The sequence below is a fragment of the Chinchilla lanigera genome, unplaced genomic scaffold (assembly GCF_000276665.1).
Source record: "Chinchilla lanigera isolate Chin_1 unplaced genomic scaffold, ChiLan1.0 scaffold00038, whole genome shotgun sequence".
NCBI lineage: Eukaryota > Metazoa > Chordata > Mammalia > Rodentia > Chinchillidae > Chinchilla > Chinchilla lanigera.
The window spans coordinates 11,461,908-11,475,949 of record NW_004955439.1 but is presented as its reverse complement, the minus strand read 5'-3'; the positions used below and the strand labels follow the sequence as shown (position 1 = coordinate 11,475,949).

Below are 14,042 nucleotides of genomic sequence, written 5' to 3'. Positions count from 1 at the left end.
GGCACAGAACACTGTTATGTTCCACAGGAGGAATCCACCTGACGTTATCAGTGTCTGCCTTGAACAGTCAAACTGAGGGACACCAGAAATATGCACATGTATGTCTGGGTTGTGGGCAACGAAAGAACAAGAACAGCCATGGTGACTGAGAGGTGTTGAGAAGTATGATAGGCAGCTGTGGGGCCAAATCACAGGGCTTGAAAAGCCAAGCCACTGGGAGAAAGATGAATTCTTTCCTATGGAAGAGGCCATATTTAGTACTTGGGTGATGTAAAACACTGAAATGCTTTTGTGGAAGGTTTGGAGGAATTGGCTGTTGGCTGCTTGTACTGAGGATGAAAGCAAGTAAGTTTTAAGTTTTTAGGAAGATGGTTTCTGAGCCTTTTCTTAGAAAGGTGTAGCTCAGTGGTAGAGTGCTTATGTAGCGTGTGCAAGGCCCTGCGTTCAGTCTACATAGAACATCACACACGTGCGCGCACACACGTCCTTGTCCATCTGCTATAAATACTTCATAGAAACTGATTCTCTTGTGATATGTTCTGTATGTCCCTAGGCCAGCCAATTTTCTCCAGTCTTCATACTCCTCCTTTGAAAAGTAGGGTTGGCATGATGAAATCCAAATAATATAGTAGCAGCTCAGTCAGTATCAGTAATTTACAGATTTATAGTAAAATATTTTTTAAAAAGGCTTAAGAATAAAATACAGTTTATTAAAGGAATGTTTATATCCACAAGGGTCAACTTTTCTCAAGTATTTTCAACACCATAGCAATACTAAGTTTTGTTTAATTTCTTCAGGTATAAAAGATATGCTGAAAGATATGTGCCTTATCAGTTTTTATTTTATTGGGTATGGCTATAGGTGACATTCTTCTATATAAAAACAAACTCCACAGTATCACATATAGAGTACAAACATCTTAAATTCATTTATACCCTTGATTTTGCTTAAACTGCCATTGAAAAATTTTTTTATCACTGCTCAATTCTAAAAAACAAAATGCAATTTCTCAGGAAAAATGATGCTTAATTTCTTTGTTTTCTAGAATTTTCCAATTAGGGTTAGGGTTCAATGTTGATACGTTATATCCCCACACTCAAATTAACCATCTACTTCAGTTTCAATCTAAAAATAAACTACCCTCTAGAGTGTTCAAGTGTTTAAGAAGCTTTGCCCTTTTAAGGTAAAAAGAAAGTATAAATAGGAACATCATGTAAGGATAGACAGGCACCATACTATATATTCCTCTTTGAATAATTTCTAGAATGTATACATTCTGGCTTTAAGCTATGATGGGAATAATTTGCCTTTAAATGCCTACAGTTTTAAAAGGGAGAGGATGCTAAGCTAGGTGTCAGATTTCAGTAAAGATGAATTTGTGGAAAATTGCCCTCTGCCTGTTAGTACATAAGCCTGGCATTAAATGACTGCACATTAAAACTTATCGTGGAGTGAATGCTGGGGGTTGAAGTCAGTGCCTTTCCACAGAGCTACACCCCCACCCCTTTTTATTTATTTTGAGACAGGGTCTCACTAAGTTGCCTAGGTGAGACTCAAACTTGGGTTCCTCTTGCCTCAGCCTCACACAGGGTTGAGATACCAGCTATGTACTAGTGGCTGGCTGTTAAAACATAGCATTAAAATGTCTTAGGAAAAAACCTTACTGGTTCCATTAGCATGAAGGATCTGCTGATACTTAAATAGGGTATCATTTTTATAAAGCTGCAGAAACGCAACTGATGTTCTGCTGTAGAATTTGCATTTTCCTTTTTTATTAACAAAGAATAATGTTGAAAACTGATGATTACATAAATGAGTTGCTTGCTCTGGACCATGGAGTGGTTTTTGACCAGCAATAACAAGAGTATTAACTGTCCTTACTTTGCCCTTAGCTAAGTTTCTGTTGAAAGTTTTGGCCCACCATATTCTCTGCTTCCCATTTCACTTCATAACTATCTTAGGGCTGTTCCTACCCTAAAATCCATTTATTTTCTCCAAAGATCAACTTTAGGAGGCAGCAAACTACACGCATGGTATCAGAAGCACCGGAAAGAACCCACGTTCCTATCCCCTGAGGCCTCAATGGCCTGTTGAAAAGGCTTGTAATTTATATACACCTGCCAATTTATATACACCTGCCATTGAGATCCACTGTCAGAAACAGGTTCTGGAGGGGAAGAGAACAGAAGAACATTGGAGATGAAAGAAAAACAGCTACAGAATGAGGGGAAGCCAGCCTAAAGTGACCCAGCACTGCCAGGGGCCAGTGTTGGCTTCTCCAAAGACAAGGGTAAGCACCACCATCCTGAGGCCAACTTCTGACATACTTTTTTTTGTTTTGTTTTAAATCTCAGCTAACTACAAATTTCTGTTTCCAGGGACAGCCTAGTAAATCAGAACCAGATTGGTAGATGTCTTTAATCACATGAATTCCTCCATAAATTTCCAGGTGTTACACATACTCCCTAAGGAAAATCTTTCTACAATAACTAAGACAAAGGTTTGCAATTTGAAGAATCTTTCGCCCAGTTAAAAATAAAAGGTCGTAAATACCAGAACTTAAATGTAAGAATAAATTATAAGCAAAACATGTCCTTGCCGCAAGTTACATTTGCTACAGATACATCCCATTTATGAGGTAGTCGGATTCCTCAGATGTAATGGGACGGGCTTTCTTAAGTTTCTGTTTCACCAGTCGTAGTCGGCAGGCAACCATGAGAAGGAGCAAAGCCGTGATGGCCAAACCCAGAGCCAGGGGCAGCACTGCACCTGTGAAAGGTTAGAAATGAACGGGGTAGGTCAATGACAGCTACTGTTTACTATATAATCAGCGCTTGGTGGACACTCTTCTTTAACCTGTACAATTCAACATGTACTAACATTACCACTATTTCAGATTACGGTGCAAAGAGGTTAGGTAATTGGCCTAAAATGGATGTTGTAGGTCTAGCTCTCCAAACCAGGCTGCAAAACCAAATTCTGTACTAGGTTTCCACAAAATTTGCTTGGCATCAGTGGTTACAAGTATCACAGTGAGGTTACCTTTGCATCCAACTGTAACAGACATTTTGAACCTTGGAAATTTTTTCATTGTAGTCATAGATTATGGATTCATAAATGATCATTCTGTTAGGTATGAACTAACTCCTGAGTTCTGGGATCTGGTTAGGGCAGAAGAAATTTATTTCCTTTCTAAATCCAGGGACTCTATTTTTATACAGTAGAATCTTTGTTTAAAATTAACCTCAAAATATGCTGGTGTAGCTCTGGTTATCAGCTGGTAAAGAAAACATTTCTTTTTTTTTTCCCTGTGGGGTTAGTCCTAGACATGTGACTAGAAGCAGACTTCAGAGGCTCGTGGAGTCTGGAAGAGGCACCAGGATGCCCCAGATCAGTCTCCTGATCAAGCTCAGCAGGTTCTATTCTTAGTCTGATCCATTCTGTAGTGAGGCCAGGTCTGGAGATGATATGGTAGATCTATTTTTAGCTGCATGGCCTACAAACTGGTGGAACTGGAGAAGCAAACATCTCCACTGTGTAAGCTGATTCTATAACACTTCCTTTTGTTCATTTATTCATTCTACATTAGCAATAGCCATCTATGTGTCAGCTGAGTACCAGCAATCAAAGATAATAAATTTCTGTCAAATAAGTAAAAAAGATCCCCCAAAGGATAAGCTAATACAAACAGTGCCAGGTTTATAGTTGAAGTCACTGAACTCAAAACAACCACAACAGCTGGTATATTATTGTATTCATTTTACAAATGAGGGAAGGCATCAGAATCAATTGACTTGCCTAATGTATTATGAGTGGGGGGGCTAGGAAACCACCCCAGACCAGGCAGCTCCAGAGCTTGTGCTCTTAGCCACTATAGTATGTTTCCCCAACAGGGAAATGAGACTGTTTCTGAATGACTTAAAATTTAGGCAGATAGGCATTTAACATGTTCACAGTGGGCTGTAATTCATATGCCTCACTGCCAGGTGGTGTAACCACTGGTGGGACAGATATGATGTCCCATCGGACAGCTCTTTATTCATTTTATTAGTAAAAAGACTGATAATAGTGATTAGATCCCTTTCTATCACCAGTGGTACAAGCTGCATCAAGGGAGAGTCGTGAATGTACCACTGGTCTTCAAGCCAGCAAAAATGTGTTAAATGAAAAATAATGCAACAAAGTATTATAGTTACCATGAGAGAATTACATATGAAGTGCAGATGTGAAAAGAAGTGGTCCATCTGTTTGGTTGGTAAGACTTTTGCAGGAGTGATTTGATGTCATGATGGAGCTTGTTTGGGGTGGGTAGGGAGGTCTTTTTTTTTTTTACATTTTCAGAATAACGTGCTTATAGGCAATCCAGATGGATTTTTTCCCTAGGTTCTTGGAGGCTTCAGCATAAAGGTGGTACCTACAGCCATGAAAGTGAGTGAGGATGCCAGAGAAAAAGGAAGAAGGGAGGGCCACAAACAAGGTCTTGGGAAGTACTATCTATGGTGCAGACGGAAGAGGACTAGCGAGAATTAGAAGACAGGTCAGAGCAATAGTAGGACAACTGAAGGGCGAGTAGGGGAGTAGAAGTGAAGGGAAAAGACAAGCCCACAGAGAAAGGGCTCTGCAGAGTCAGATGCCAAGAAGAGGTCACACACCAAGAAGTGTGGAGAGCCCATGACATTTAGCTAGTAGCAACTAATTTACAGAAGACTGAAGACTAAGGACTTTTTTTTTGTATGCAGAGAGCTGAATTTGTTTGCAGCCATCAGAGGAATGAGCCAGTGGAAAAGCACATTTTAAGCTCTAGAGAATTAACAGATGATGGAGAAATGTACCCGAGGGAATAAGGGGTTACATGAAGACTGGGAAGCGATGGCCCTGGAAGAGGACACCGGCTCCTTCAGTGCTGGAGGACAGGAAGGAAGGGTGGGTGCTGGTAGGCACATTTCTGTGTTTGGGGATGTGTAGCTGAGGAAGTTCACCCAAGGAAGCCTTGATTTTCTGGTCCTAAAACTGGCCCCAGGAGTCCGAGGGAAGCCTCTTGAAAACACAAGGACCTGGATCTGGTTATACACACAGGGCTTTTCAAACTGTAAGGTACGTTTTAGAAACCCAGGTAAAGCTGAACAAGAGTTTTAGAACAGTCCTGTGCCTGAGGGGAGGGGGAAGTTGCTTTCAGTACTGGACTGAGGCCAGTGTTCCTCTAGAGAACTGTGAAAGCTAAGAACCTGTGATAAACCCATGCCTAAACAAATTTTGTTTTGGTTGTTTTGAAACAGGGTCTCACTATGTAGTTCAGGCTGGCCTTGAGCTCACTATGTAACACAGGCTGGCCTTGAACTTGTGATGCTCCTTCCTCAGCCTTCCCTGTGCTGGGATTACAGGCATGTACCACCATGCCTGGGGGATGCCTAGAATTTTTATCCTATTTTTTTGTGTCTTTATTTTTCCCTAGAATTTTTATTTTAGTGTTTTTGCATATATTCCACACATCTCACCTCTCTAGAGGTGACAGGAATCACTGCTTTCTTACTTGCTTCAGTAGCACATACACTAAAGTTGGAATGATACAGAGAAGATTAGTATGGCCCCTGCACAAGGATGACATGCAAATTCATGAAGCATTCCATATTTTCTTTTCTGTATACTACTGTCAGGGTTATCTCTGTCATTAACAATACTGTGGTTCATTCCTAGAGAACTGGGTGCTGGGCCAATTATCCTGCATCCTCCCTTCCCAAATTGACGGAGGGCGTTGAATATTGGGACAGGGCAAAAGGCTATAGTTAACCACATCCAGAGTGTATTGCTGAAAAGCAGCTGCAAGTAACTAAATAGGTCTCTATACTAGCAGCAGTCTTTCCATTATAATTGACCCACAAACCTCATCACACATGCACATACATATGAACATACACAACAACAAAAACCTGAGAAGACAATAAAATGACTCAAAAAACTCACAACTCTCCCAAAGTGAATACATGGATTATCAATGGGAAGGGAATCAAAAGCCTCACAGCTGAATTATTTGATGTGATAGAGGAAATAAAAGACAGATCAATAAGATGCTTGGCAAGCTCAAAGAAGATATAACTAAACATATAATGGACTTAATAAAACAGTGAGTGTATAGAAGACACTAATAAACAGCTATCTGAGCTAAACAAAATGTTATAAAATATGAATGATCAGTTTAGCAAAGAATTGGAGTTTATGAAAAGGTACCACACACAAATCCAGATTAAAAATTAAAAATTTTTAATTTTTAATTTTTAATTAAAAATTCTATTCAAGTATGGGAAACAGAAGTGACACATTTCAAGTATGGGAAACAGAACTAGAAGATAGGGCTGATGCAGTGATCATATACTGAGATATACCTTAAAAAGAATAGAACATTAAAAAAAAAATGGATCCAGTAGCTACTTGATGAAACAAAAAAGACTAAGATTGGAGTAAGTGAAAAATCAGAAGACAGTACGATTGGCATAAAAAACCTGTTGACAGAAATAATAACAGAAAACTTTCCAAATATGGGGAAAGAATTAAACATACAGGTAAGTGAGGCATATAGAACCCCAAATAATCTCCCTACCTAGAGAAATGCACATTAAAACAACACTGAGAATCCACCTTACTCCAGAAAGAATCACTATCATCAATAAATCTATTAATAACAAAGGCCAGAGAAACTGCATGGAAAATGGAACCCTTCTACATTGTTGGTGAGAATGTAAACTAGTACAGGTATTATGAAATCAGTATGGATATTCCTCAAAAAGGTAAATCTATAGTGAGACCCTGTCTCAAAACCAAAACCAAACCAAACCAAAACAAAGCCCCCTACAAAAGCTAAACTTGAAATTCTAATCATTCCAGCTATTCCTCTTCTAGGTATCTTCCTGTAAGAGGTAAACACATCATATTACAGTGATAAATGCCTACCCACGTTTATAGCAACACAGTTAATAACAGCTAAATCTTAGAAACAGATGAATAGGGTCCTTCAACTTCAGTGCTTGGAAAGACCACATTTTTGGACCCACTGGGAAGAACCATTGAAAAGGTTGTTAAGACTACAGTGTGCAACCAAGGGAGAGACCTAAATAATTAAGAAAATACCTTCTCTTGATACTGATGCGTCAGTCTACAGCAATCATCTGTAAAGTACTGAACATCCTATAAAAGAGTTCATTAACCCATGTGGGCTTAATTATACAGCAGGCAGGTGTGATCACATGTAAGAAAGAGATCATGGTCTTCCATTTGAAGGAAGCATACAAGCAGGGTTGGTCACATAATAAAATTGCTGAAGTAAATATGAGACTATCGGGTTAATAATAATCCTTAGTTATTGCAGGCTGCTCAGATCCACAATCTCCCCATTGGGTGTACAGCGAAGGCTAAATAAAAAAAGGCAAGTGGAATGATTTCAGGGCTCCAGAAGGATCAAAGCCCTCTCACAGAATTAGAGATTCTCTCAGGGCTAAGACCAAGAATTTCCCTGGGTAGCCCACGTTTATTTTGTTATCAGAAGAAGGGAGGGGTATACTCAAGAAGGGTGGAATTACTCCAGGACTTTTCCAAGTAAGGTATTAAGTTAATCCTTAATAAGGATTAAATTAATCCACCCAGGAATGAAATGTCTGAGGCTATAGTCTTTATCTAGTTGAGATCGAGATCTAGGTGTCCTTGGCTGTGATCTTGTCCTATCCTTTGAGGCTTTCAGGCTTTATCTACCATTATGGCTTTAGTAGGGATTAGTGACTCATAGGGTTCACGTACTATGAATCTGTTGCCCATTTCCAGTCAAGTGGCCTAGGCTTTGGACAGCTTCACAAGTGCACATGAAAAAGCCAACTGATCAATTTAAGTCCTGCTCAGGGCTGCTTCATAGTGGGCTCCATCATGAGACAAGAGAAATTCTCATAGCATGCAAAGGAAAAGGCTAAAGAAATTAAGAAAGAGGAGAAAAAGATATAGAGGACCCATCCAGGAAATACAAATTAGGTGTAATAGGAATACCTGAAATGAAGCTGGAACAATAAAGATCTAACTAAGAAAAGCTTTCCAGAGTTGAAGGATGAAGTAGGCCTGCAAATGAAGATGGCTCATGGGGTACCTCTAAATTTTAATGAGAAAAAAGCAACACTTAGACATATCCTCAGGACTTTTTCAATTTCACGGATAAAGAAAAAATTTTGCGGGGCTGGGGATTTAGCTTAGGGGCACAGTGCCTGCCTGGCAAGCGCAAGGTCCTGAGTTCGATTCCCGATACTGGAAAAAAACCAAAAAAAAAAAGAAAAAATTTTGCAAATATAAAGGGGCAAAAGTCAGACTGACCTCAGATTTTTGTCTTGAGTTCTAAATGCCAGAAGACAATGGAACAACATCTACAGAGTTTTAAAGGAAAATAACTTTGAACCAAGATTTATATACCCTGCCAAGTTAGCATTTGTGTATGAAGGCAACTGGAAAACATTCTGAGATACCAGGGGGTTAAGAAAGTACATCGACCAAGAACCTTTTCTGAAAATTTTGCTGAATGATTCACTGTGGCCAACAGAAAAATTAAAACAGAGCAGGGAGATACTTATATGAAAGATTTGATGTTTAAAACTAGTTAAGAACATGATGTCTAAAACTGTTATACAGAGGATAATAAACCTAGATGCAAAACAGACTTGTAAGCTAGGTCTAAAATTTTCAGTTATGTAGTTTTAGACTGTCAAAGTGCATGCCAAATATCCAACGTATTGGACAAATTAATACTATCTTATTTCTGCCACATAATATTATGAAGATGCATACTGTTAAGCCAAACATATGTTAGATAAAAGTGCTTTGTCACTGTGGGCAGGAAAAAATACAGAAAAGACATTCTAAATGTTAATTGGACAAAATTAGAAAGTGGTACAGTTTTATTGCAAAAAAACTAACAAGTTCATAATGGTAATACTAATAATGTGAAGAGAAAATTTCCAAACCACTGGTTGGAAAGGGATGGATATGTTTAACATGGTGAATTGGGAAAACCAGTAACTATTGCATCAGATAGTAATTCATATAAATCAATTTGTCATTGAGTTGTGGACAAAAATAGATTCCATGTTTGTGGAACTGAAAATAAGTGAAAAACCAAGAAAAAACAGCAAAACAAAAATATCAAGGAAGGGCTGGGGATATAGCTCAGTGGCACAAGCACCTGCCTGCCAAGTGCAAGGTCTTGAGTTCAATCCCCAGTACTGCCAAAAAAAAAAAAAAAAGAAGGAAGTGTTAAAATTTACATAAAAGATACTGGCAAAGAGAGGTGAATTGTACTCATAAACCAGTTAAATTCCCAATTAATAAGATCCAAATTTAGTAAAAAAAAAATCAGTCTCTGCTCCGAGATACTCACATTTGTATAAAACAAAGGTTAAAGGGGTTTAAAGACACATGGACAGTAACATTTCTACTAGGCAAAGACAAGGATGTTATAAGAAATTTCACATTTAAGAGGCTATGTTGTATTCATATGTACGATTTTTGTTCAGTATCTTGATGTGGGTGGTAGCAAACTGATACAGATACATATATTTTGAAACATTTAAAATTCATGATTTTATGTATTTAAAATTCATCTAGCAATCCTTCAGTTAAAGGGAATACATGTAGCAAACAAAACAACAGACGAATGGATAAAGAAAGGGTGGTATTTATGCACAATGGAGTACTACTTTACCACAAAGGATAAACTTGAATCATTTGTAGGCAAATGGCTGTACCTGGAGACCACAATGTTTGTTTGTTTGTTTGATTTTTATTTTATTTTTCTGGTACTGTAAATTGAACTCAGGACCTTGTGCTTGCCAGGCAGGCACTTGTGCCACTGAGCTATATCCCTAGCCCTGAGACCACAATGTTAAGTGAAATAAATCATACATATAAACTTTACATGAGAAATCCAAGGTATACATAAAGAGTAAAATAAAAGTTAAATCATAGGAAACAGGGAGAGAGAACTTATGCAGAAGGGAAGGGAATCAAAAGATAGAGGTCAGGGGATGAAGTCAGGGGAAGGGGATGAAAAAGAATTAAGATGTGTTGTATACAAGTATGAACTCTCCAGGATGAATATAATCATTATGTGCTGCAAACAGGTACCAATAAAAATAAGACTAACTTGATGGGAGAGATTCTGAATGGGCTGAGTGGCTCAAAGGTGTCAGTTTTCCCTCTGGCCACAAACCACATAAAGTTGGATATTTTATAAAGGAACAGGACCAAAAAAGACTAGCCAACCTCACAGAAATTCCAGGTGCCCCAAACAATATCCCATGAACTGGAATACAACACTCAGCCCCAGATTTGCTTATTCAGGCAAGAAAAAAGGCAGCTTCCAGACCTGAAAATGTCCCTGATTTGTTCAAAGATGAGAATCAGTGTTTAGGTTAAAGGGGAAGAAAGCTGTTGGTGGCAGTCCCCAACCCATTCTGGGGCTCAGACTTAGCCGTGGTAACAAAACACAGGCAGACAATCAAGGAGAATGTTCTATTTGCCAAGTCAGATATAAGGTTGCTGAACTGTCAAATCTGACCCCTGCTGAACAGGGACAAAGAAATGGAAATCTTCTGTGAAGCAGTACTTGCCAGAATACTGAAAATTATTCTCAACTTTTTAGAACCTAGTTGGCACAGTTCCTCAATATTTTTAGCTTGAGCAATCTGAGATTTAAAATTTTCCAGCCCCTTCTAAAACACACCATGGCAAAATACTCAGTAATCAGGTAAGGTGACGAATTATGTATTCTGCCCATAATGAATGGAAGTGACATTCAAAATATTTAACAGTTAGAATGGGTGCCAGACATTAAGCGGAAATGCTATGTTTAGCTGGCCATGGCCAGGAGCCTCTGACCATGGGAAAGATGTTGACTGGGGACAGGGACCCTTTTATTCAAGTATCTCAGGACAGACTAAGTCCACTAGGCCGGCAGACTGGAGTCGGGGGCATCCAGGTACTTAACGTCTAGATTATTCTTAGACATTTTCCATTTAAAAATTATATTTTAAACTAGGAATGGTAGCATTCACCTATAATCCCAACACTTGTGAGGTTGAGGCAGGACAATCACCCGAGTTTGAACCGAGCCTGGGCCACATAGTGAGTTGAAGGCCAGCATGAACTACATAGTGAGACCCTCTCTCAACAAAAACAAAAAAAATTGTATTTTAGTATTATGTAGATGTTACAAAAGTAAAAGAAAAATTTTCTCAATGTTTTACTCTATAATTTAAGAATCACATTTGTGCTCCTAGATTTCCTTTTACTGATTAGTTTGTGGGATTTAGGTCTAAAGCCTGCCTTTCTATAGCACTATGTCCAAAGTAAACAGTCAAAATTGTAGAGTTATGGTATTCGGTTTTACTTAGTAAAATTTCCTTCTACCTCCTCTACCCTTTCTCTAGTTCTGCTGCTTTCAGTATTTGTTACTGGAGCACTGAGACACAGCGAGCACTAGGTCCCTTTCTGCATCATAAATATCACAATAATAACAGCCATCATTTATACTGTTTATATCATTATCCTCAGATGGATGAGCTCACAGGGTACTAAATGCCTTATATTAACTGTTCCATTTGTTCCCCTTAACCCTATGAGGCAGGTGTAGTAACTATTCTCATCTCAGCAGTGAGGAAATGGGGACCCACACAGGTAAGGACCTGTCCAAGGTCACTGAGCGTGGTGGTGGAGCCAGGACTTGAACTGTGGCAGTCCTTAACTCTGTGCCACAAGTACGACTGCATACAGAAGTCATACCTGGCAAGGTGTATGAAAGAAAACTGACGTCCAGAGAGCTCTATGAAGCACGGTGACAAAACCGATGAGAAGACAGTTCTTCTGGCCCATGGATCGCTGCACCTGCCCCAAACTCTCAGGGCTTCACCTGATACCCTCAACCATAGCACATGCAGTTATGAAGCTATCTCTACTCTGCAATGCATTTTCAAAGTGTGTGCTTACCTGCTTCAGGAGCTGGGTGTTCCCCCCTTCCTCGATGGCTCTTGGACTCAAAAGTAAAATTTTCCTCATTTCTGTTCTTCCCTGAGGAAATGCTATCTGTGGAAAACAAAGGGAACATGTGTTGAAGACACATAGAAACTTCAGGAAGTACAAATGGAAATACAGCCTTATTTTCTTAGTTTTTATTTTATTTTTGGTCCCAGAAATCGAACTCAGGACCTTGCACTTGCCAGGCAGGTGCTGTGCCGCTGAGCTACATCCCCTGCCCCAGCCCCAGCCTCTTTTTTTCAAAGATGGACTTAGAGAAAGGACTTGCATGATTTATTTTTCAAACAAATATAGGCTTATGTTTGATACTAAAATGCTGGCTGATGAGACCAGTCTGATCAAGCGGGATATGTGGCTAGATGAAACACTGGGCAGAGAGAGGGAAGCAGCTCCTGGTACCGGAGCTGCCCTCTCCACCTCGGAAGGAAGGAGAAGCCTCATCCGGGAAGGTCAAAGGAGTCTCTGGACGTCAGGCCTGGGAAGCAGAAACAGTCAAAAGAGAGCCTCCTTTGAAAAATTGAGAATGAACACACATGAAGCACACAGACTTGCCATGGCACTTTCTCACCACAACCCTGCTGGTCAGGTATTAATAGCTCAATTTTTCCTGTTAGGTGCAGCACAGATTACTGCGCAGCTTCACATAAAGAGTGAAGAGGGTCCCAGGGCAGAGACTCAAGGTCAGGTATATCCGGCTGCCTGTCAGTGGAAACCAGAACTGCTGGTTTAATGATGCATTACTTAATTCTTCTAATCAGTTATATAATATTGAGGGAAAATATCAAGAAAAATAAAATCTTAGACTTTTGACCCTAAGGTTCTGATGAGCCAAGGGTGTACCTTTCTGTCATTTCCCATCCAGTAATTTATAGCATTTGTGTGTAGATTCTGTTGACAGTATAATACCTAATGAGCTGGTGAAGTTAGTCTCATGCTGTACTCTGATTTCAAGTTGATTTTTGAATATCACAGTTGCTTCATGGGAATGAATTAGACATGATCTTCACATGTGAGGAATATTATTGAAAAACCAAACGACTTTTAAAGCTTCTTTACTTATGTGGAACCAGCAGAAATATTCATAACTTCTGCCATTAAAATAAGACAAATCAAAGGTGGTATATTAAAAAAAAACAAACCCCATGATCTGCCTGCATATAAAAGTAGAAGCCCTGACCACAGGTTGGAACTCAAACTATTAAATTACTTAAATCCACTGTGTAGTGCTTCTCCATTCCTTTCTTCCTCCCCAGGTCTTGCTCCTAGGCATTCTCCTTTACCTTTCTCTCCAATAATAAATTTGAAAGTGGGATGATCACATGGTTAGAAAATTTTAAAATAATGATTCAGGACTACACATAATGCCAAATTTTACTAAGTCTCAATTTTTACTCCAAGAATTAACTGGCTTGTCTTTCTGCTGACAGAAAAACATAAAATAACTGCATTCACAGTGTTCTCTCCTCTGCTTCTCCCCAATAAAGATGTGATGTGTTCATCTTAATTCTGAAGAGAAATCCAGTAGTGGAACCATCATCGTACCTTTACTATTTTGTTACACACTTACAGTTCTCTTGCCCTGATTTCCTAGTAAATACCACTGAACTCTGAATATTCTAGTAAAAATTCACATAGGGCAAGCATGCAATCCCTGGAGTCACACAACACAATGAGAAGGTATCATTATCCTCCTAAAGGTGAGGAAATGTAGTTTAGAGAAGTTAATTACCTCGTAGCTAGTAACTGGAGCTGCTGGAATTAGAACCCAGAACTGACCCAAGGTAGCTCTTCCTAGTGCTTTCCTGCTCTCCAAGTCACAGCTAACAAATACAAGGTTTTATTCCCAGAACTTGTACACAGCACCATATGCATTTTTTTTTTTTTTTTTTTTTGTACTGGGAATCGAACTCACGACCTCGTGAGCTTGTCAGGCAGGCGCTATGCTGCTGAGCAAAATCCCCAGCCCCATATGCATTTGCTCATACTT

At 39.3% G+C, this 14,042-nt stretch overlaps 1 protein-coding gene across 1 annotated transcript in view; it reads right to left on the bottom strand.

Annotated features, from left to right (window-relative positions):
- Nucleotides 1-689: 689 nt before the first annotated feature.
- The window catches only part of Lrp11 (low density lipoprotein receptor-related protein 11), a gene marked incomplete at its 5' end in the record, with an annotated part of 48,978 nt that continues 35,625 nt past the window's right edge, over nt 690-14,042 (bottom strand). Inside the window, 2 exon segments of the mRNA XM_013517316.1 lie at nt 690-2,770; nt 12,008-12,103. Of these exon segments, the coding sequence (XP_013372770.1) occupies nt 2,616-2,770; nt 12,008-12,103 (251 nt within the window).